General features: G+C 36.4%; 2 protein-coding genes across 5 annotated transcripts; both read left to right on the top strand.

Annotated features, from left to right (window-relative positions):
- The first annotated feature begins 3,558 nt into the window (after window positions 1-3,558).
- Window positions 3,559-11,868, top strand: LOC107084971 (toll-like receptor 13). 4 transcript variants are annotated; one of them, XM_015375052.1, is made up of 5 exons: window positions 3,559-3,571; window positions 3,694-3,801; window positions 7,742-10,186; window positions 10,987-11,104; window positions 11,353-11,868. In XM_015375052.1, exons 3-5 carry the CDS (start codon window positions 7,768-7,770, stop codon window positions 11,591-11,593), a joined length of 2,778 nt encoding a protein of 925 aa, XP_015230538.1. In that variant the 5' UTR covers window positions 3,559-3,571; window positions 3,694-3,801; window positions 7,742-7,767; the 3' UTR covers window positions 11,594-11,868. The 4 variants fall into 4 exon arrangements, with proteins under 4 accessions (XP_015230538.1, XP_015230539.1, XP_015230540.1 ...); XM_015375053.1 differs by lacking the exon at window positions 11,353-11,868 and having other exon boundaries at window positions 7,742-10,196; window positions 10,987-11,065; XM_015375054.1 differs by lacking the exon at window positions 3,559-3,571 and having other exon boundaries at window positions 3,699-3,801; window positions 10,035-10,186.
- Window positions 11,869-16,070: 4,202 nt separating this feature from the next.
- On the top strand, window positions 16,071-23,654 carry LOC107084970 (toll-like receptor 13). The gene is made up of 3 exons (XM_015375051.1): window positions 16,071-18,568; window positions 19,798-19,915; window positions 21,460-23,654. Exons 1-3 carry the CDS (start codon window positions 16,078-16,080, stop codon window positions 21,698-21,700), a joined length of 2,850 nt encoding a protein of 949 aa, XP_015230537.1. The 5' UTR covers window positions 16,071-16,077; the 3' UTR covers window positions 21,701-23,654.
- The last annotated feature ends 887 nt before the right edge of the window (window positions 23,655-24,541 follow it).

The following is a 24,541-nucleotide window of genomic DNA, read 5'->3' as shown; positions in this document are numbered from 1 at the left end:
TTAAAAGAGAACTATAAAGAATAGAAGAACTTACATGCATATAGAAAAAAAATGTCTTTATGACATCTTTTCTAAGTTTCCTTTCCTTAGTTTTCCTTTGTTTCCCAAGATCATCTGCACTAACCACTAATTTTGATTTCTACAGGTCTGATAAATGTAGTGCTGATGTGCTAAAAATCTGATTACTGTAAATGTGTTTTTTACATCCAGTTTCTACCCGTCTTAGACAGTTTTAGGCCATGTATGATTGCTATCCAATTTCAGGTGCGTAGGCTCTTGAATATTTATTTTTCTCAAAATTTAGTGGTAAAAGACTGGCTGTAATCTAAGGGGATCTGTTTTAAATCCTGCTAGCATCAGAAAGGATATCTGGTGGAAAATTGTTCCAAATTTGTAACAAATCATAATAACTTGCTTGGAGCGACTTAAAAAAGGAGGAGATTAAAGGTCACAAATGATCCTGTTCAGCCATCAGATATAAATAAAAATGTAAGAGATGTTATACTTATATTGTTCAAAATCTGGAGTTTTATTAACTTTTTTGCTTCCAAGGTTTATTTTAAAACCAATTTATACACGTTAAAAAGAAATTAAGAAAACTTTTACTGTAAAACACCAATTAGTTTATTTAAAGGATTATCATGAGTAGAGTTGGCTAAGTTAAGAATATCCTGATTTGGATAACATGGGTTTATTAATCATTTAATTTAAGAGCAGTGTTACAACATATAAGATGTTCCACTATATAAGAATAGAATAGAACAGAATTCAACTTTATTGTCACCACACTGTCACAAGTACAAAGCAACAAAATGAACTCTCTGCATTTAACCCATCGCCTTGGAGAGCAGTTGGCTGCCATTGTGTGGCGCCAAGGGAGCAGTTTTGGGTTAAGGGTCTTGCTGAAGAACCCAGAGTGGCAGACTGTTAAACTCAAAACCTCTGGAGTCCAAGTGCAATGCCCTAACCACTAGACTGACACTTCCCTAATATTGGCTTGCCTAACATGGGACTTGAGCCCATGACCCTGAGATTTAAAGTCTCATGCTCTACTAACTGAGTTAACCAGGCTCAAAAACTCATTGGTTTGTACTTGTGATCTACAGACTGACCTCATTCAGTGTGTCTATTTAAGATTAAAGGACATGCTGCACTATAATAGAATATATTGCTAAGGGTGTATTGCTTGGACAGCACATTGCAATTGGTAATTCTGTCTTTAATAGTCTTGTCTGACCTCATCCAGCTTTTTTCTGTTTGATGAGCAAAGAATAAATTCATTCCTAAGTTTTTGGAGGAGATCTTTCATCACCTGTCTCCATTTTACCTCATGAGGAGGCTGAAGAGGAAATGTACTTACCTGAACGGACACATGGTTGTCCAACCCACAGGGGTCTTTTGGCATAAAATCCATAGAGCTCTATACCGATAGGATGCTGAAAATTGTCACAGAACTCTAATTCTTATAAAAATTTGAAGAAGTGAAATCTTTAGAAAGAAAATTAATTTAATTAATATATATACTGTAACAATTTTGGTTCTTGAAGATACAGTAACTGAGCTAATTAGGATCTTCACCTTAGAGTACCTGACTATCACTAAACGGAAAGACCAAAAAATTTGTATTTATATGCTTTTTTAATACATGTTTATTACGAATATATATTGTAGCATTTAAAAGTTGTTTTTTGTACTCTCACTATGTTAATAGATGTATGGATTTTTTTCTAACTTTTTCAATTGTGTAAGAATTGCTGGATCAGGATGATTCAAAAATCCTAAATTACTGAAGCATTTAATATTGTTATTTATCCTTTTCTGGGATACAGGTACATATCAATATTTTGAAATTTGTCATTTAATGTCATTTAATTGAAATTACCTTTGAAAAAAGGTATTACACTTACTTTTCAATGACCACATATTACTGTATTAAATATATTTTATTTCTTTGAATCTGATGTGCTATTCTAATATCAAATGTACTTTTTTTTATATGTAATTGGAAAATCATCCTACTAAGCAAAAATAAAGACTTGAAAACATTTACTTGTGTTATTCTATAAAAGGTGTTTCAGTGATGTTTTAGTTGTTGAAATCAATATAATATATTTACTTGACATGAAAGCCATGGTTACATTAGATTATCTCATTCCAATAATCAAATATACCAAAGCTGATTAAACATTTCCAGACAAACAAAAACAATTGATTAAAACTTTATTATGTTTAAAATCTGTTTATTGGGTCAGTTAAGAGTGCAACATATACTGTAAGGTTTCGAATCAGTTTTGATCTACATTTACTTTGAAATTAAATAAATATAAAGTATTCCAATTAGCATATAATTCAATTCAAATTCATCATCTTTGCTTACAGACAAGGCCAATAGAACCGATTCCAATTTTTTTTTTTAATTGAACACACAAATTTGGTAAAAGACAGTCAGAAATTTCTGTAAATAAAGACATTATTGTATGTAGGTTTGCATTACTGGAATGAGTCCAATCTCCACAGTTCCTGGTCATATCTTTATGAATCCCTATAATGCTGGTTGGTATCTCATCACTCTCTGTGTGTAAATAAGCAAAATTAAGCAAACCATTTTGTTAGTGATTTTATGCACAAGTAAAACTATACACAGAAATATTACAAGACATCCCTGTGCATCTTGCAGAAACATACATTTATTAAACATGCAAGTCCTCCTCCTGGTTAGCTTTGTATTCTGTCCACTAGTTGGGAGTGTTGGGTTGCTTCTCATGCAGGGTAATGAAGCTTAAAGGGGAACCCCGTTTTTTTTTTTTTTTTTACACTGGCCCCTTGATTTTATGTTATTACATGATGTTCTACTCACCCATATGAGTTTTGTGTCACTTGAAGCTGTTCTGAAGATATTCCACTGTGGAAAATCCTATGGTCAAACGACTTGAAGGCACGGAAGAGGACATACACAGTCCGCTTTGTTTTAAAAAATATATAAATATAAAACATATAACAGTGGATGTCTGGGGGATAGTGATTCGTCTACATATTATGAATGCTGGCGTACCATAAGAATAAATTATGAGCAGTTTAGTTTGTGCCTTTAACTCCTTGTCCATAGGAAGAATATCTTCAGAACAGCTCCAAATGACATAAAACTAATATGAGTGAGTAGAACATGATGTAATAACATAAAATCAAGGGTGCCAATGTAAAAAAAAAAAAAAAAAGACGGTGTTCCCCTTTAAGTCATCATCTTACTTCAAAATGGTTAAACCTAGTTTTTGAAATACCTATTGTTTTGCATTTACCGATAACCTTGTGTTGCTGGAATCTATTTGTAATTTATTTTAGCATTATTTTTTATATTGGAGTTAGAGAATGTATTCTTTGATTTAATAAGGCTCTTAATTTAATTTTTAGGCAGCATATCACAAGCTGCTGGAGCCTGTTGTAGGACTAGTGGTGACAAGGACTGTGATGTCATTTTCCTGTAGGGCTTGGCACAACCACATACAGACATAAAGTTGATAGAGAATCACGGGGGTTATCGAGAGAAAGAAAAGAAACACTAAGCCAGCTAGAGGTGTCACGCATAATAACATTCCCCAGCATTTATATTCTAATTTATCAAGTTTAAACCAGCAATTGATGGACCAAAATTTGGTAAAGTAACACAAACCTTATCAAAGTTTTTTTGTGTTACAGGAAGAAAATTAGTGGTCCAGATTAAGTAACGCAGCTTCCCTTTTGTTGGTTTTTAAAGAAGTGAGTCCTCAGTTTAGACACATTCGAATACAACTCTGCATATCAACTGTAAGTACTGGCAAGATGTTTTCTTTATCTAAGTTAGACTTAGACAACTTTTATTAGACAACTTTTATCATTTTCCTTTTGTCATTTTGTATACACTGTATACATAACGAATGGGTGTACAGGGCGCAGGGTGCTTACATGATTATTTATATAGATGAATATTTATATTTATATATATATTGTTTTGCACTGAGTGTGAAATATAGAGATACAAGTTATTGCTGTTGTAGTGTTGCATTATAGAGACTGGTTGCAGCAGGATGAGGTAGCGCACCTTATTACAAACATGGTGTCAAAGTCTTTCACTAAAGAAGCTGCTCAGCTCCTCTGCAGTCTGGTGCAGAGGGTGAGAGGTGTTTTCCGTGATGGTTAGGGTTAGGGTCCTCTCTGCCACTTCCTCCACTGAGTCCAGAGTGCAGCGGAGGACAGAAGCAGCCTTTCTCAGTAGTTTGTTTAATCACATTCTGTCCCACTCTGTGCTGCCATGGGGCAATAAGAAAACAGCGTAGATAAGGGCTGATGCCACCATAGAGTCATTGAAGGTTTAAAGCAGGGGCCTGCTCACTCCAAAGGACCTCAGCCTCCTCAGGAGGTGGAGGTGGCTCTGGACCTCCTTAAACAGGGTGTCAGTGTTACGAGTCCAATCTAGATTATTGTTGATATGGACAGCCAGGTATTTGAATCTCTCCACAATTTCTATGTCCTGCCACTGGATGTTCACAATGGAGTGAGGTGGGGGTTTCTCTCCTGAAGTCAATCACCATCTCATGGTCTTACTTGTGTAAAGACACAGGTGGTTCTTCTCACACCAGTCCACAAAGTTCATGATGACCGATCGATTCTCCAGCTCGTTCCCCCTTGGAAACACAACCAACAATGGCCGAGTCATTGGAGAACTTCTGGAGATGGTAGCTGTCCTTGGTATAGCTGAAGTCTGAGGTGTAAAGGGTGAAGAGGAACAGAGATAGAATGGTGTCATTGGGGCCCCGGTACTACAGACTGCTACCTCTTACTGGTGGCTGTGCAGCCGCATGTGCTGAGGGCGTTCGGTGAGGTAGTTGATGGTCCAGGCAGCAAGTTTTCTGTCCACTCCAGCGTCTTCCGGCTTCCCCCTCAGCAGCTCTGGGCTGATGGTGTTGAAAGGGCTGGAAAATTCAAAGAACATGAATCTCAGTAAACCAACAAAATAAAATCAGTAATGCAAAATAATCAGAAAGTTTAATGTTTTTGATTTATGTTGATTTAAAGTGGTGTGGTTATGTGCCACTTTCTAAGAGATTTTTATCCAGATAAAGATTATCCAGATACTGTCATACTGTCTGTTTCCCCTAGCTTCTAGTTGCTTCTATCCAAACTTGCTCCTTCTAAGCTGATTACCCCAGTATTTGCTCTGCCTGCCATATATACACCTCCTTTGCATTTCCTCAGTGCTGCTTTCTTGTCGTTACTTTGCTCCACGTTTATTTTTTTCCCCTGTCCTCTCCTGGTTTTTGATTTTCTGTATTTTGTCTTGGGATTTTTTTCTGTTGCTTTTTTGCATCTTCATTAAACCAAAAAGAACTAATCTCTGCCTCTTTCCACTCTGCGTTTAGCTCCAAAACAACATCCACCAACTCTGACAGATATAAAGTTTGTTTATATACATAAAGTTACATCTTAAAACATTGTAAAAAAGAAACAAATCTGTTTTTGTCACATTTCAGAAGGTGCTGTTGATATGGCTGAAAATATAAGCTACTGTAAATACAAAATTTAAGATCTAAGATCATCTAATGCATGCATCTCCAACCTCGGTCCTTGAGGCCTGCTGTCCTGCAGATTTTAGAGGTTTCCTTGCCCCAGCACAGCTGATTTTAATTAAAAGCTGATTAACAGGCTTTTGGTCTACTGCAATCATTATAATCAGCTGTGCTAAAGCAGGGAAACCTCCAAAACCTGCAGGACAGCGGGCCTCGAGGACCGTGGTTGGGGATGCCTGATCTAATAGGAAGAGTATGTACCCCCTTTTTAATTCCTGTAGCCTCCTCAACTGACCTTGCAGGGCCTGAGCTGCACTGCACTATAAATTACATTGAGATGGAGAGCCAAACATTTTTATTAGTGCCAGAATTCCTGAGCCCAACAAATCTGCTCCAAATTAGGCGACTATCACCACCTGCTTTAGGAGCTGTGGCTGGATGATTGCCTTCAGCAGTACTTCCATCTGTCCAAGACAGTGTATCAGAAGCCTCTTTCAAAAGTGCTGCAGTAGGGGAACTGATTTAACTTCTGAGAAGATTGTGAATAAAATACTCTGCTGCGCTCATTTACCCTGCCTCACATTCACACCTACTCCCTGAATGGTTCAGGCAATGTAAGTGAACAGAAGAGTTCAAAATGTTTTTACAGCTGAGAATTTTTTCTTTGCTCCATTCCCATTCCCATTTTGCACTATTGCCCAATGTGAGCCATTCACCATTTGCGTTGTAGGAAATGCATCCTGTCATGATCTTGACACTAATGACTTGACTTTTGGTTCATTCTATCCACCTGCGTAGCTCCGCTCATTTTTCCTCTCCTTTCATTAGATTCACCTGATACAGCTTCAAATTAAACTGTTTGGTCTCAGCCATCAGTGCCAGATAATTCGACGCGTAGGTGAAAGTTTTCTAGTTTACCCAGTTTCTTACTCCATTTTTGAGTCCTGACCAGTGTCTGCTCCCGGGACCTCTGAGCTTGCCTGCCCCTGTACTGATCTGTTTGCCTGACCTCCCTTCGGACTGCTGCTGGATTCTGCCTGCTTACGACCTTAGATCTGTCTCCTGACCCCGGGTTGGATATCCCTACGGTACATCATCTGATCTCTGATCTTCTTGCCTGGACTTCTGCTACCTCATCGAAATCGGTTTTGGCCCTCTCCATCTGGAAACTACTGTTCTTCCTCTTCCGCTGGCTTCTGCTCATCTGGACCTGCAGCCCTCTTGACTTTGGCTCCTGGAAGTCTCTGGCGGTGTCCGCCTCGTGCTGTGGAAAATCATGCGGCTGGATTCCACTCTTTCCTTAGACTTATTTAGATTTATTTGTCATTTGGTTTACATAAGTGTAAAACAAAAAGAAATTTCATTTGGAACAGCTCTCTGGACAATTTCATCTTTTTTTAAAGTGCAGCCCTGAAAAATAGTAAAAATATATCTAAAATCAGTAATATAAACATATGACTTATGAATTTCCAGTTCTAACATATTCATTTTATTTTATATCATGATAAAATACAATAAATACAATACTATAACCCATTTTACAAAACATTCAGCAATCTAATGGCAGTGGGCAAGACATTGTTGTGGAATCTGCTGGACCTGCATCGGATGCTTTGAAGTCTCTTCCCTGAGGGCAGCAGGGAGAACAGTCCATGGTGGGGGTGTGAGGGGTCATTGATGATGTTACGGGCTCGGGACATGCAGCACTGGAATTAAATGCCTTTATTGGAGGGAAGAGGAGCCCCGATGATCTTTGCTGTTTTTACTACTCTCCCCACTTTCTTCCAGTCTGAGGTGCGCCAGCCTTGGTACCAGTGTATTTATACTCCTCCACCACCTCCACTTCTTCTCCCATGATGTCAATAGGAGATAACCCATACCTGTCAGGTGTATGAAATACTCTATTTGTAGCTTATATACTGTCTGTAACTGAAGTAATTTAAATGCACTTCCATTGACTTACTTATACATTGTGTTAGCAAAAACATAAAAAATATCACTGATGGTAAAGACAGCAACATTAATAATCTGACAACACATTGTCTAGTGGCTTTTTTGCTGTATTTTCTTAACAGCAAACTAATTAGCAGCACAATGACATGCATCTCTTATAATCTGAAAGTTCATTTTGTCTGATAATTAATCATAGGCAAAAAGCAAAAGCACATTTTTTTACAATTTTTTATGCATGTCTTTTGCAGGTGGTGATCTTCTCTTCCTAACAAAAATGGCCTCTATAACTACTTTGGCTCTACTTTATCTTTTCTATTTCTTGCTTCCTGTTTCTCCCTCTCAGGCTTTTTCACTGAAAAATTGCACTATACTTTATCAGGAGAACACCTCTCCCGATCTTTCTTTGGACTGTGCAAAAATGAAATTTGTTACTATCCCTGATTACATCCCTAAAAATGTTACGTCATTACAGCTAGGAGAAAACCTGTTAATAAATATTACCCGAAATGACTTTAATGACATAAAAAAGCTGAGTTATCTGAATTTAACATTGAATGAAATAACATATGTTGACCAAGGGTCTTTTATCAATTTAGGTTTATTAGATACACTACATATGGCAAGAAACAGACTAACCAACCTGACAAACAACATGTTTAATGGCCTCTCCAACCTTAGAGTGCTGGTCCTCAGTTCCAACAATATCCAATATATTCATAAGTATGCCTTCGAGGGTCTGACCAGCTTACAAACTCTTGATATTATTCACAACAGACTTCAGGAAATTGTAGAAATTCTTCCAATCTTACGCCTGCCACAGTTACTTACACTTAATCTAAAATTCAATACTATTACTAAAAACACCAAATATTTCAATCAAAATTTCTCCTCATGTCTTAAAGAACTGGAGGTTTCTGGTCCTGCCCTGAAACTGTTAAGCATCACAGCTACAATTTGCCCACACCTCCAGACCATAGAATTGTCATTACCCAGTTCAAAAGGAAAATGGGACTTAACTGATAATAGACTGCTGAAAAACATAACAAAGTTGTATGCTGAGAGCGAAGCAATGTCCCTAAAAGGAATCCAAACAGTTTTAGAAAATATTGCAAGACTGGATCATCTGGTCTTTGACACTGTGGATGATTGGATTAAAGACGGGATATTACCTAGTTCAGTCTGTAAAACACCAACACTCAAAAAGCTTAGCATCACTAGAACCCATGTTGATAATTTTACTATTGGATTGGCGTCATGCTCTCAGCTCAGAGAGCTTGACCTGGAAGACAATTATATGCATGAACTCTCAAAAGGTTCAATGCAATCGATGAAGCAACTGCAATCCCTAAATCTGGCTTATAATATGCTCACCAAAGTTCCTCATGACATAAGGTGCCTCTTCTCCCTTGAAATCTTAAAATTGTGTTACAATGATATCGCTGGACTCAGCTGTGATGATTTTCTGAACAACACACATCTGAAAGAGCTTTACCTGAACAATAACCGCATAAGCAAACTGGAAAAATGTGTAACTAAAAATCTTGACAATCTGAAAGTTTTAGATTTGAGTAACAATCAGCTGAAGACATTTGAAGATACATTTAAAGTTTCCCTCCATAAGCTTGAGGCCTTGGACATAAGCCACAACCCCATAAAATATCTGGACACAGATGAATTTCAACACTTAAAATCCCTGAAAGATCTGAAGGTGGAAACCTATCTGTTTGTAAATGTACCTTATTTTAGTGGTTTAGAGAGCTTAGAAAATCTTGTAGTTTACTTAAACACAAACACTTATTTAAAAAGTCTCCAGTCAAACAATGATAAAGCCTCTGCAAAAATTAAGACACAGAAGCATCTAACACTAATCGGAAGCAGCAATTATGAATTGATGCCCTTTCACGTAATTAAGGAAATGCTCAAGGCTTATGAAAATGTAGAGACATTTTCAGTTTTTAATATCTATATTAACGACTTAGATGTTGAAACATTTGAACTAAACCTCCAGCTAAAAAGTCTGACATTATCATCAATGGATTTGTTATATTTCAATTCTACTTTATTATTACCTCTCCCAAACCTGCAAAATTTGGATCTTTCAAAATCTAAACTCAGGTCTTTGGATTTTCTGGTCCAGGCAAATCTTTCTGCACTCAGATCTCTAAAACTAACTGACAATGAGATCACTGTTATTAGCGAGACGGTCTTCCAGTCTCTACCCTCTCTGAGATTGTTGGATCTGGACAACAACCCATTCTTATGTGAGTGCTCTAACGCAGGCTTCATCCACTGGGTACTGACCAACCCACAAACACAAGTGGTAAAAGCTCATCAATATAAATGTTTCTCTCCTGTGGTCAAACAAGAAAGCTTGTTACTAGATTTTGACATTCAGTCCTGTCGGCAAGATATTGGCTTTCCCTACTTTATATCCACCACTTTTCTGGTTGTTTTTACTCTCTTTGCATCCCTATTCTATAAATTTCTGAGGTGGCATATCTCCTACACATTCCATCGGTTTCTGGCTCTCCTCTATGACAGCAAAATGCGGAAGAAGGAAGATCCTCATCGCTTCGATGCCTTTGTGTCCTACAATGTCCACGATGAGGACTGGGTTTACAGAGAATTGCTACCAGAGTTGGAGGGAGAGCAGGGCTGGAGACTCTGTCTGCACCACAGAGATTTCCAACCAGGTAGACTACTGTATGTTCATCTCTTTGTTTATTATTGAGTGCTATAGGTTGCTAGCCTGACCATCCTGATCTCGCGAGCTTTCAAGGTTTCACTCGCAGATCAGTCTGGCTACTTTCCGTTAAAGAAAATTTGGAGCCGTTCACCAAACGAACGTCCAATCAGCGTTGGCTTTGAGGCGGGTTGAGGTGTGACGCAACGAGAAGCGCGACAGTTCAGTCTAAAGAACATGGCGGCTTCAGCCGATGAAACTAGCATTAGCGTGGCTATCGAGCAAGTTTTATCGGAATTACAGAGTATTTCTTCACTGAAAGAAGAGCAAAACACTGCTCTGGAGGCTTTTCTCAGAGGAAAATATGTTTTTGCTCTTCTCCCAACTGGTTTCTGCAAGAGTTTAATCTTGTGGTTGTGTTTTTGTCGTCGCTCTGTTAGTACGTCATATGCTTCGTTGATCTGATTGGTTTATTTGGCCCGTCTATCACCAACATAGGCCAATCAGCTAACCAGTATTTTCGCCCCTTCCCAAAATTACTTCAACGGAAGGTTTCCATATGGATATGCAGAGGAAATCCATCTGGCGGAGTCAGGTTCATAGGTTGCAAGAATTTAGCAAATTGAAAGATGAAAAACAATTTGTAAATGGCTCAAGAAATGAACAACTAAACACTGGCTGAAATGCAGTCAAACAAAGGCAACTGTTTTATCATTAAGTTTTGAAATGTTTTTTTGTTTTTTTTTTACCTAAAAGCTATTAACATTCTAATAAAACAACAACTAATAGATAACATTATTGTCTGTACAGGTAAACCCATCATCGAGAACATTACTGATGCCATTTACGAAAGCAGGAAAACTATCTGTGTTATCAGCCGACACTACCTGCTGAGTGAATGGTGCTCAAGAGAGATACAGATGGCCAGGTACGGACACTGTCATTCAGTGTAATGAATAAATTGTACTAGTTCTGTAATCAGTATGATGAAAAAATATTTTGAGCTCTTAACAGGAGTTTTATTAAAAAACATAAAAAATCTCTTAGTTGAATATGGTAAACATTAAAAAAATCATAACTAGATATGCTAATTAGACTCATGAACAGCCCTTGTTCACCTCTGAAAAGACATATTAACAAATACCTCCTCCTCCTCTTTTACATGACTTTCTTTAGCTTCCGTCTGTTTGACGAGCAGAAGGGTGTGCTGATCCTGCTGTTTTTGGAGGAGATCCCTACTTATCATTTGTCTGCACTCTACGGCATGAGGAACCTGGTGAAGAAACGTACATACCTCAGCTGGCCTCAGGCTGCGCAACACCCACGACTCTTTTGGCAGAATGTCAAGAGAGCTCTGCAGACAGGAGACGCTCTCACTGAGAACACTGACCTCCTTACCGGACAAACTACATATTGAATAACGTGCAAATGATTTAAGATTACTTAATATTCCAGAGATAAAAATGAGTGTATATTAATCAATTACCCTTAATGTTTTTTTGTTTTTTTTTAAACATCCTTAAATCTATTTCAACAAAGATATTCATGACTTCTGTTTCATATCAACTCATCATATAGTAGTAGCCATTCAAGATTTCCTGGCTGGTTCCCTACATTTCCTTTTTAAACATCCATTTTTGTAGTAAAATGTTCTTTCTGTCATGTTTTGTGTACATTAAGATCTAAAGAGAAGCGCCTTCTTGTGGTCAGACTCTGTAATTCAGTGAAATGGTGGAGTCAGGGTCAATAAAAAAATGCACGCTGAGGAGAAGGAGGGGGTCACTCCAGTGGCAGGAAGTTGGAGGGGATTTTGCTGTGAGTTGCAGGGAAGTGGGCTGACATTCGGCTGGCGTTTGACTGGAAGGGGCCATTTTGAATGGCTGCTAGTGTAACTAGAAAGTCATTTATAATCCTGTTAACAATGTAAATGTGGAGTAAGTGTTTATTGAAGGATCACATCAATGCATATTTTAGTTTGTGTTGCTTCCTGTTGCATGCTGTAGCAGTAACTTTTGTAACAGGTTCAATCTTTTGAGGGATTTAAAGGCATTTTTATTTGTTGGATGTATTTATATCCTTACTCTTTAAAATGAGGGATTAGATCATTTTAAATTTAAGCTTCTTAATTTTGCATTTACATCATTTATGTAATTTTTTTTCTATAACTAGTACCTCTATGTTGCTGCAACAATTTGGCTGTTTTTTTGCTTGGTGTCAGTTTTTTTATGTTTGTAGTTTTTTTTTATGAACATATTGCATAGACTCCAAACATGCAACCTTTTTTCTTATTGTCTAAATAAAATATGTAGATGTATAGATATGTTTTAAAATAAAGTCTTTAAATTCGGTTATTTATTAATACATTCAAGCTATGGAAAAATACTGTAAGTGGAAATGAAAACAAACAACTAAAATAAATTCTGTTGCTCTGTGACTTAGTTCCTCAGATACTCAGAAGTGTAAAAGGAACAAGATAGACTCTAAAAAAAAACTTAAGATTTCACATATTTTGAGGTGTGAGTTTACCCAGAAGTGGGTATAATTATAGCTACATTTTCTTGAGTGACTTTAAGAAAACAATGCACTTTAGGGAGAGGTGGTACTTTTTACCTTTACTTAAACCTCTGTGAAGATTCTCAGTCATCCAGGTCATGGTCGAGCTTGAAAAGTTCAGTTTAGGCAACTGGATGTGAGGTTTTCTAAAAGGCGTTTCGCCTCTCATAGAAGAGGCTTCTTCAGTTCTAAATAGTGGTAGGGAGCACTGAGATTAATATACTGTAGGTGTAACAAAAGAATTAGGGGGAAAAATGGTGGCTTTGATTCCCTCCACTGGATTGTCTGAGGAAGTCACATTGGGGGTGTTAAAGGTCGTTAGGGGCTTCTGATAGGTCATTAACTCCCTCGTCAGAGTCCTTTCGGCCACATGCATCATTGAAGTGCGGGTCAGGTGAGTGCAGGTGAGAGGTGAATCTTCTGGGTATTGCTCCTAAAGGTGCTTTGTACAGTAGGTAGATAAAAGGTTATGTCTAAGACCACCTATTCTGTTGAAAGTTGTTCTTTTCCAGGTTAACTAGGATGGATGTCTACTCTTGAATATGTTTTCTGGCTATGCCACCCACAATGAGTAAGGTGGAGTTGTAGAAAACTTAATAACTTTCTTTTTACATCTTCAGTTGGAGAGAAAAAGCCTTTCTCAGGTGCCTTTTTACTCTTAAATATATACAAAAACTCCAAATACACACTCCCAGGGAACCTTCCCACCCCACCAAGGATTTTCCCCTAGCCAGATAAAACATTTCACAACTGCTGTCTTCCGTTTACGGCATGGGGGAGGCTAAGGGAGCTACAACCACTTTATCCTTACAGTAGCTCTCCTGGCCTTCATTTGGAGCCTGAGACTGAAAACAGACATACCTCAACATTCTTAATCCACAGTAACTTAAGCCATTTAGAGACTAGTTGAAAATGCAGCTAACAGTAGATGTTTTCGCTGTAATGTCTTATAATTTCTTAACATATACTGCATGCATTACCCAATGTAAAGATCGTTTATGAAGTATATAAAGAAAAAAAAATTGCAAAAAAGAGTTTCTTCTGCACAAATGTATTATTTGGTAATCCTGTTATTTTTTTAAATGACGTACTCCCTTATTCCATGCAGCTGTACACCCATCTGCAATAATCCTGACATCTTAGAAAGAGTGGGGTGGGGGGTTGTTTGGCGGTGGGGGAGCTTTGGCTGACTGGCCTGTCTGGATCATGTTGGCACCGCCTTGAAGGGCCTGTCTGTTCTGGATGCGACCAGAGCAAGAACAGGGAAGGTGTGGTTGAATTCCCCCCACTCCTCATTTCGCATTTAGTTTTCAAGTATCAGGTCCGGTTGCCTGGTCCTTTGGGGTGACTTGGGACCTGGGAATATGGGATGTGTTTGAGGCATGCAAATGTGTGTACAGCATCTGCTAATGTTTGTGTGTAGTACACCCACCACCCTGCCCCGACCACCTCCACTGGCTGGCGCCTTGGCCCGCAGGTGCATTGGTGATACTCAGTGTCTGGGGCAGGGACCCAGGTTGGTCCTTGGCGTGACTGGCTGCCAGGTGGAGCCCATGGGCTCGTCCATCCGGCTCCTGAAGAGCCATCTTTGGCTCTTCACTGAGCATTTTTCCCCATGAATAAATCTTAGACACACAAATGCACTCTCACAAACACCAACAGTTGCTTGGATCTGGTAACTTACATACATTACTTGCAATATCTGTCTTCAACAACCACTTTATGCATTCCATATTGATTAATACTGTATGTTGCTCTATTGTGTCTGTATTTCTAAATCTGTTGGTCATGTTTTTCTTTTTACATTTGCCTTTGCAGGTAATGAAGCAAACAGATGAAGTTTTGTCAATATCTTTCTTTTGTTATTTTCTTTATTTTACCTCTTTTCCCTTTTTTGTAATGTCCAAGTAACGTGAATTATTCCCAACAAAAACCATGAGAAAACTATTTGCATATATAAATCAACTAGAGCACTATGGCGATAATGCTCCACTGGTGATGCACTTTTTCTGTCTCTAAGACATTTCTTATGCCAAGTTGTCAGACAGAAAACAGAACAAGAAGTAAAAGACTGAAGTTTGGTTTCACTTCTTTTAAAAAAAAAACATGGTCAAAAAAAGACAACATAGAAAAATAAGGAACCTTGAAGTTAGATTTAAAGCCTATACTGTAGTAAAAGTTGAAAGATGTAAGACATAAAACCATCACATTTCAATTCACTTTCATTTATTCAATTTAACTGTAAAATAAATACAAACAAAGCAGTTAGAACCTGAATATTTAGACACATTCCAAGCCAGTCTTAGGCCCTGCTGAGTTAAACACAACAACTCTGTTTATCTCTTTATTTTGTTATTAAAATATTTTAAATAAAACTTAGCATTGATTAAATCTAAATATATTTTACACAGTGGTTCTATATATTCTTATGTGGCAGACAAGAGGTTTAACACAAAAGAGAGCATACAGTGCAACATGCAGCTTCCTGTTTATGTGCTAAAGGAATCCACCTCCTGTGAAACACAGTCAAAAAGAACTCTGCTCGACATCTGCTAAGGCCTCAGTTAAGATGCAACATGGTGCGAAACTGTAAGTACCAGAAATATCTACCCTTGTTTACTAATAACAATTGCTTTATTTAAATATTAAATTGAAATCAAGTTTTTTCAGATGAGTTTGTTAACTTTTAAAACAGACTAGCCAAAACTGTAAATGACCCAAAGTCAAAAACTTTAAAAGTAGTTGTGACAGTGTATGAAAAAATATTTTTTAAAGTGATAGTAAAAAAGTATTCCAGATGACTGGGTGAGATGATGATGATTTAAATCAGGAAAAGATGAGTGATTGCTATTTCTAATTACAAGTAAAAGCTCAACAAACAGGCTGCTGTGCTGGTAAACCACAATTTTCTTGTCAACGACTAACTTAGCCGTTGATTATAATAAAGTATATAATGTCTATTTACATCCATTCATCTATATCTTATATCCTTTTTTATGTGGGATATATATATATATATATATATATATATACATACAGTATATATATGTATATTTTTGTATTTCCTCTACATGTTTGTCTTACCCGTCATGTAAATATGGAATATTAAAATTGTGAAATTATGCACCAGTGTATTTAGTTTATGAATTGCTTAAGTTTTATCAGTTTGCCGTAGTTTTCTAGCTTTTTTTATTTTTATTTTGTCTATACTGATGTAAGATTAATTTGAACTCACTATCAGCTTTTTGAATATATCAGTTTGATCATATGTATTTTGACCACATCTAATAAAGCTACAATTTTTTATCTTATATGTTTTAAATATTGCTTGCAGGTAATCATCCTTGAATGACAATCAACCACATCAAACTAAGCATGGCCAACTCAGAGTCTTCACACATTCTTCTGCTTCTTCTCCTTTTTCTGGCTTGTTTTAACTCTTCGCTACCTTATGTTCTGAAAAACTGCACTATACTGTATCAGGAGAATCCCTCCGCTGATATTTGTTTGGACTGCGCAAAGAGGAAAATCGAGACAGTCCCAAAAGACATCCCTAAAGATGTTGTGTCATTAAAACTGAACAACAACTGGCTTCAAAAAATTAACAAAGACGATTTCCTTGGCATGTCAAAGCTTAGAACTCTGGATCTAACAGTAAATCAAATTACAGATGTGGACCAAGGGTCATTTATCGATTTAATTTTTCTTAAAACTCTCCGCATGGGAAATAACAAGCTTAATTATCTGATAAACAACATGTTTCAGGGTTTGTCCAACCTTACTGTGCTTCTTCTCAACAATAATGGCATACAGTTTATTGATTCAAGAGCTTTCCAATCCCTTATTAACTTAGAGACCCTAGATATAGGAAACAATAGGCTTCAACAAATCACTGATATTCAGCCAATCCTACAGTTACCACGAATCCGAACTCTTGGACTAAAATGCAGTGGGTTTTCTTCCTTCAATACCAGGGACCTGCAGCTTGGTCTTCCCTCAAATCTCAAAGAATTGGATATTTCTGGTGATTACCTGAAGGTTTTCAGCCTCACTAAACCAATTTTTCCTTATCTCCATAGGGTCGAGTTCACTATGTGTTTATATTATAAAGACCTCCAATGGGATATCCCTGAAAAAGAGTTGCTGAAGAACATATCACATTTATATCTTGAGAGGCCAATTCTTTCCGATGAAGGGATCACAAAAGTTTTGGAGAGTCTTGACTCGTTAAGGCATCTGAGACTAAATGCCCTGAAGATGCGGGTTTACGAAGGACTATTATTTACAGTCTGCAAAATACCAACGCTGAGGAAGCTGGATTTGTTTAACAGCAATATTAACAATTTGGCTGTTCAAATATCACTCTGCTCTCAGCTCACTGAGCTTGACATGAGAAAGAGTGACATAGGTGAACTGCCACTAGGTTCATTACAATCAATGAAGCAGCTCCAATCTTTAAACATGAGTGGCAATCAGCTCATCAAAGTTCCAGATGATATAAAAAATCTAAGTTTCCTTAAGATCTTAAATCTAAATTACAATTATATACTAGATTTGACCTGTTATGATTTTTGGAACACGAGTCTGTTAGCAGAACTTTACCTGAAAAATAATCGCATTAGCTATGTGGTTGGGTGTGCATTGGAAAATCTGGAAAATCTAAAGATTTTAGATTTGAGTTTTAATTCGCTGACAACATTTGACAATGATCTAGTTCTTCCTAATCTTGAAGTGTTGAAGATAAACCGCAATGAGATTGGATTTCTAAAAATGATTGATTTTATTGATTTCCAGTCCCTTAAAGAGCTTGATGTAGCAACATGTTTTTGGGAGATGCTGACACAAAAAGCATTTGATAAATTAAATAACGTGGAGAATATTACTATATCTCATGACATATTTGAACTCAAGCACCTGGAAAAATTAACAATAAGGTTAAATCCCCACGAATCTTTGAACAGACTTCAATCGACTTCTTCAAGAGATATAATTTACTTAGAATCTATGAAAAGTCTCACAATGATCTGCAACTTTTTTTTTTCAGCATTGGACATGAAAGAAGTACTCTGGACTATGAGATATTTGGAGAATTTTACAGCTGTAAGATTTACTTCTCAAGTTTCAGGTACAGACATATTTCAATTTAATCCCCACCTGAAGAGTGTAGCATTCACAGAGGGAAATCTTTCAGACTTGGATGCAGAAATTTTTCTGCCAATTCCAAATCTGCAGAGTCTTGATCTTTCCGCTTCCAACATAAGTTCTTTGGATTTTCTGATGCAGGCCAATCTATCAGCACTTAAATATTTGAAACTCACTGAAAACAAGCTTTTATGGATCAACGAGACAGTTTTCAAGGATTTTCCCTCTCTAACATACTTGGATCTAGATAAAAACCCATTCACCTGTGACTGCTCAAATGCAGGTTTTATCCAATGGGTAAAGAACAACAAGCAAACACAGGTAGTAAACGCTCATCGTTATAAATGTTCCTTTCCCTCAGACAAACAAGGAAGTTTGTTACTAGAATTTGATATCCACTCATGTAGGGACGATGGTAGCTTTTTCTGTTTCATTTCCAGCTCTTGTCTCGTTGTTCTTACTCTTCTTACGTGCTTTATCTATAACTTCCTGAGATGGCATCTTACCTACACCTTTCATCTCTTCCTGGCCTATCTCTATGACAGCAGAAGGGAAAAAAAGGGGGGCCCGCGTCGGTTTGATGCATTTGTATCCTATAACGTCCATGATGAGAACTGGGTTTACAAAGAGATGCTTCCAGTGTTGGAGGGAGAGCAAGGCTGGAGACTCTGTCTGCACCACAGAGACTTTCAACCAGGTAAACTATGGCTTCATGATCCAAAGCTATCACTGCATCAAGTAAACTTGATAATATTCAGTGGTGGAAAGTAGCAAAGTACATTTACTTGATTACTGTACTTAAGTGCTTTTTTTGTGTATCTTTACTTCACTGGAGTTTTTTTTTATTTTACTTTCTAATCCACTATTTTCAGGAAACCTCTAGTTCCTCATTCGTTTTGCCTCAGTTTAGCTTTGTAATCCTCTATTGTGGTTTTTTCTTTCTTGAAATGCAATTTCAACATAGCAGATAGCAGTCCCTAGGATTGGATTTGGACACCACTGTTAGAGATTTGCATGACGATCCACAAATGTGAGAAACTCAGGGTAGATATTATTTGTTGTTTATACATTTGAAGGCATTAGTTGTTGCCATATGGCCAAGTTGTTCAGTAGGATGAGTTCTCAAAGAAAAGTTGGAGTTTCTTTGTGGTAACAGATTCAAACTTACACTTCTATTTAAAAAATAATAATCAAAATAGCTGTCTTTTTTTTTTTTTTTTTGTATTTTAATGCTGAAGTTTTATAGAGGTGGTGTAGAATCTGTAGCAGGTGGTTCTATGCATCAATACATCAGGTGGTTTCTAAAAGTTACAAGGTTCTTTAAAACTACTCTAAAAATTAGAAATGTACTGATAATAGAAAATGCGATTTGTAATTTTGAATCCTTAAGTATTTTCAAAAGTGAGTGGTTCAATACTTTAACTTGAGTAGATGTTTGAACAAGTAACTTTTACCTGTAGTTGAGTAAGGTTTGACTATGAGTATCAGTACTTCCACTCACGTATTACTGTTTAGTGCTTCTTCCACCACTGATAATATTAAAGGTGAAGGAAGAGTTAAAGTCTGAAATGCATTTGTTGCAAAAGAAGACTGTTTTTGGTTGAAAAATCTACAGAATTCTTTGCATTTGCATTTCAGGAAATGTAAAAAACCTAAAAACTTCTTTCTTGAATAACTATTTAGATTCAAAGGTCACTAGTGGGAGCCGTTTCTGCCCTCCATTATTACTGCAGTCAGTTTAAGGCAAAGAAAAACGTTTAATAGTGATGTTTGAATGGATTATTATTGTTTGTGACAGGGTTTTCATTTTTTTTATTCTATGTAAAGAATAAATAATATAAAAGCAATATAAGCATCTACACTAATTCTGTATGCTTCTTTGTATTAAGTAAACAACCCTTTAAAAAATATATTTTGGTTTCACAGGTAAACCCATCATTGAGAACATCACTGATGCCATTTATAGCAGCAGGAAGACCATCTGTGTTATCAGTCAAAACTACCTGCAGAGTGAATGGTGCTCCAGGGAGATTCAGATGGCAAGGTGGGGGCCCCGTGCTTAAATATAAGATTTTTTTTAACTTAAAAGAATAAAAATGAAGCTCAAAGTATTAGAAATACATCAAGCTTTTAAGATGTAATCCAGCTTTTGTTTGAGAACTGTTCTGAAATATAATCGGGACAGCGGCATGCTGCCCATCTATAAATTCTATGTTTCCATACATTTTCAAGAAAACTTTTGAATTGCACAAGAATTACTAATGACAAAGTAAAAGAAATGATAGAATTATTATGTACAGTAAACATAAGGTCAACAATTACGTAATATATTAAATATACAGCTTATACATTGCTTTCCATTTATTATTTGCTGGTGGTACGCCCTACTTTGTTCCTGGAGCTTTGCTCCTTGAAAGCTGTTTTATTGTTCCATCTGGTTTCACCTTTCTACTATACTAATTTGCCTTCTTTCTTTTTATCTGTATGTTTGACCCCCCCTAACAAAATTTAAAAAGCTTTATGTCTCAATCAGTCTTCTGAACGATAAATAATCACTACTGTAGCTGTCCCCTACAAATTACATTAGATAAAACTTTTATTTTGACAAGCTAAGATTTAACTTGTTTAAATAAATCATATATTTCTGAAATTTAACCAACTCAAACTATAGATTTTAAATTAAATCTGAAACTTAATTATTAGCAACAGCTGTGTGTTTTCTTTAAATAACTGATTACTTACCTCCCCTACTGCCAAATAACGTGGATGCAGTACTTTCCACCATTTTGAACTCACAATGCATGTGCTCTGTTAGCCTAAACCCCACAAATGTTGTGTACCATGGATTGCAATCAAGTTTGCATTAGAGTTCTAAACATCATGTCCCATACGGAGGACAAATATGAGTTGGTGGGTCTCAGGAGGACATAGACACATAGACAGATTCTTTCTTAAATTTTACGTCATTCATATATATATAGCATAAAATGTACAGTTCTAAAACAACTTACTTACTTAAATTTTACATAAGATTCAGGTTAGTATTTTTTGATTAACTTGTATGTAATTTCTTAAATTTGTTATATTTTTAGAGATGCCATGTTTACATTGTTTTTTAAGTTATTAAGGAAGGTTTGTTTTAAATGACTTAGACAACAATTAAGTTTATCTACATAGATATGAATCAAGTTAAACATAGAAAATTATGCACAGATATATTTTGCATAGGGATAACCACCTGAGCAATCCCATATAAAAATCTTATTTGTCAGCCACTCATAAAGTGGAGTGAAGGCGTTCCTTAAACGCAACATCTCCACTCTGCTTTATGAGGCAAGGCTCCCAACTCATATTTGACCCATCTGTTGTTCTCCAAGTAGGCACTACAGCTAGTTTAGTTGTAAACTTATGAAAACCTAAAAATATCCAGTGACTCTGCTTTGAAAGGGCACTGATATGTTTCATTGCCTCAAACCCCAATATCCCAGCAGCACACAGGACAGATCCAACCATACCATTAAAACCATAGCATGCTTTGTGTAAAAAAAGTCATAAATACTGTTTTTCTCTTTAATTCAATACCTTCAGCTATCGTCTGTTTGATGAGAAGAAAGATGTGCTGATCCTGTTATTTTTGGAGGACATCCCTTCCCGGTATCTGTCTCCATGTTACCACATTAGAAAGCTGGTGAAGAAACACACCTACCTAAGCTGGCCTCAAGCTGCACAACACCCGGAAGTCTTTTGGCAAAATGTCCAGAGAGCTCTGAAGACAGGAGACACTCCGACTGAGAACACAGACCTGTTGAATGGACCAAGGCAATGCTGAAATAGTCAAAGGAATTTCTAGTGCATAATCTAATAAGGTTATCACCATGGGCTTGCACCAATATACACTTCAGTTCTTTGGAGGGTTGGAAGGGACAACATTAAATAAATAAACATATCATGAAATAGTTAGATGTAAATGTACCATGAGCTAAACTTTGTGTGAAACAAATAAAACCTTTAAATGTCATATAAAAGCAACACTTTATAACTTTAGCCCTTAATTTTACCTTATTTTGAGATTTATTCAATAATTTTCAGTTTATTATAGTGCACTAGGGGCATGCTGGTGCTCTACCGATGCTGGCCTTTTTTTTAACTTGCCTATCTAACTGGAGAGAGTTGGATAATTTGCTGAAAGAGTCATGTGACCTAAAGCTGGGCTTTAAGGTGGTCTGAGCTGCACATAAATAATAGAGCTAATTACTGTATGCAATAAAACTGTTTTAAGGTAAAACAACAAAAAAAAAAAAAAAAGGATCAGACATATTTTTGCTTTTGTGACTTGATCTTGGGGGGTTAATGTGGCATTGTTCTTCTCAATCTGCTGGTCCAAAATGGTCCAGGGGAAGATTTTTCAATTGTTGCACGTGTCCTAAATGTGGAGGTTACAGATCTAGCGTCTCTATTTGCTCAAAATGTTGCTTTAGATTAATAAATATGCTATTTGTTTATCTAATAAATCATTAAAAAATAAATGCACAAATGCATATAATTATAAAGTGCATAAATAGTTAAATATGCCTTTAAATAATTGAATATGCCTTTTAAAAATGAAACCGAATTATTATATAATTGCTTATTAAATCTCATTATAAAACATTTAGATATACTGTATGCATTATGTTTATTTAGATATGCTTATAAATATTTCAGTAGGTATTCATTTATTATATAACGTAAAATAGTAAATTAACTAGTTATTTGGATTTACTGTTATCTTGGTGTCATCCCAATAAGGCATACATTTTTTGATGTATATAACATCAATAACAAAGTTTAATCTACCAAAAAAAAGATCATACATTTTTTTTAGTTGCACTCCAATGTTGTCTTTTTCTATTATGTGCAAAAAGTGTACAACAAATAGAAGAGTCATGTTTTAACCGTACTATATTACTATATTATATAATAGCAATTTATTTATTGTGTCAGCTTAACATTTCTTGTCACAATAAAAAAAATATTTTGATTATGGTGTATAGTGTTTTGTATATATGTAACAACATGTGTTTGACTTTGAATAAGGGAATTAGTAACATATCTCCCATTTTTATGATATTCTGATTAATTAGATGCACCTTTTGTGTATTAGGTGTGACCTTACAGGTTTGACAGTTTAATTTTTTTTGGCAAGTTTGATCCCATTTAACAGTAGGAGATAGAACTTAGTTGTATGCTAAAGTTTATGTGGTAAAAGTGCACATACAGTAAGTATAGTGACTGGTTTATTAAGTATACATTTGAATTATTTGGACTATTTAGCAAAAAGAAAACAGTTGTATAGGTTGATCATGCAAGGTTTTTTAGCTTGAGTTACATGTTTAAAAGATGGGAATTTATCCAGTCACTTTGTACCATTGATTGCAGTGCATGTCTCAAATGGTTTAGCCAGACTTTGTTTTAATATATGTAGAAATGTGTTGTTTTTGTTGTTGTTATTTTTTATGCAATGCTTTTATTTGTTTGTTAATTTTTTTAGGCTGTATTATGCTGTACTTGCCAATTTGTATCTGAGATCCTTTCATATGTGTAGTAGCTTACATGTTAGAGTTCCTCTGTTTTTTTTAACATGCTAACATAAGATGATGGGTTGCATACTCCCATAAAGTAAAGGAAAATGCTTTATTTATTTGCTGTAGTGATCATGCCTTAAACTATAACACAAGTTTATATCATGAGGTTCAAGGTTATATCTGATGTGATCTCTGAATAGTTTATCTTTTTGTGTGTGTGTGTGTGTTGGTGTGTCGGGGTCGGGGGAGGGGTTGGCAGGGCACCAACAGCATTATTAACAAAGGAACTGAAAGGTTTGAATGTTGTTTTGTGCTTTATAGTTCCTCAATAAACCCCGGAAAGACAGAGACTGGTTAGAAAACTTAATAAAGGACGTAGCTGAGAATACTTAGGTGTGAAGTGAGCATCTGCTATTTTAAAACCTGAGTGTGAAGGTTATTTTTGTTGTCCAGTAAGGGAACCAGACCTGCATATCATCTTTATTTTGTGTTATATTAAAATGCTTTTTAAAAATATATATATTTATATATGGGATGATGGTGGAGTAGCTGGAGGCGCTGGTGCCCTGCGGCATATTGTTGGAGCTGCTGTATGTCCTGGACTGGGGTGAGTGGCTCAGGAGGAAAAGCTTCATCCTTTAACCTGTCCTCCCAAGTACATCAGTTTCCTTCAAGCCACAAATTAATAAACCTGCTTCTCTCTAACTTACCATTAAGTGTAAGAATATGCACATTTTTACCCCAGTTTCCTGTGATGTGCCGATATCCTGTCCAGGGTTTACTCAGCAGTAAAGCCCAATGATTGGTGGAAATAAAACCCAAACTTCTCCAATGGCCCTGCATAAACAAAGGGGGTATGGATGGCTCAAGCAACTGGTGAACTGGAGAACTTTTGCATATCTGCATATCTAATCTGACACATAAACTAAGCTCTAATGTAACCTGAGATTAAATGAATTAATCAATTAATAGAAGCTAATGCAAATAGTTGGGAAAATAAACAGTGCCAAACCAGAAAATAAACAGTTACACGAATTATCCACAATATTGAACCAAAGAAGAAATGCAAATCTGTAATTAATATAAACTAGTCAGCTGCAGTTGGT

This window comes from Cyprinodon variegatus, unplaced genomic scaffold (assembly GCF_000732505.1).
Source record: "Cyprinodon variegatus isolate N-32 unplaced genomic scaffold, C_variegatus-1.0 Scaffold112, whole genome shotgun sequence".
Taxonomy (NCBI): domain Eukaryota; kingdom Metazoa; phylum Chordata; class Actinopteri; order Cyprinodontiformes; family Cyprinodontidae; genus Cyprinodon; species Cyprinodon variegatus.
Note: the sequence above shows the minus strand (reverse complement) of the source record. Positions and strands in the feature narration are given on the sequence as shown.

What these genes read in the sequence shown, in the direction of transcription:
- LOC107084971 (XM_015375052.1), top strand. Translation starts at nt 7,768, where the DNA reads ATGGCCTCTATAACTACTTTGGCTCTACTTTATCTTTTCTATTTCTTG. An exon ending in CCACAGAGATTTCCAACCAG is followed by an intron (nt 10,187 to 10,986) that starts GTAGACTACTGT and finishes TTGTCTGTACAG; the next exon opens with GTAAACCCATCATCGAGAAC. An exon ending in AGAGAGATACAGATGGCCAG is followed by an intron (nt 11,105 to 11,352) that starts GTACGGACACTG and finishes GACTTTCTTTAG; the next exon opens with CTTCCGTCTGTTTGACGAGC.
- LOC107084970 (XM_015375051.1), top strand. Translation starts at nt 16,078, where the DNA reads ATGACAATCAACCACATCAAACTAAGCATGGCCAACTCAGAGTCTTCA. An exon ending in CCACAGAGACTTTCAACCAG is followed by an intron (nt 18,569 to 19,797) that starts GTAAACTATGGC and finishes TTGGTTTCACAG; the next exon opens with GTAAACCCATCATTGAGAAC. An exon ending in AGGGAGATTCAGATGGCAAG is followed by an intron (nt 19,916 to 21,459) that starts GTGGGGGCCCCG and finishes CAATACCTTCAG; the next exon opens with CTATCGTCTGTTTGATGAGA.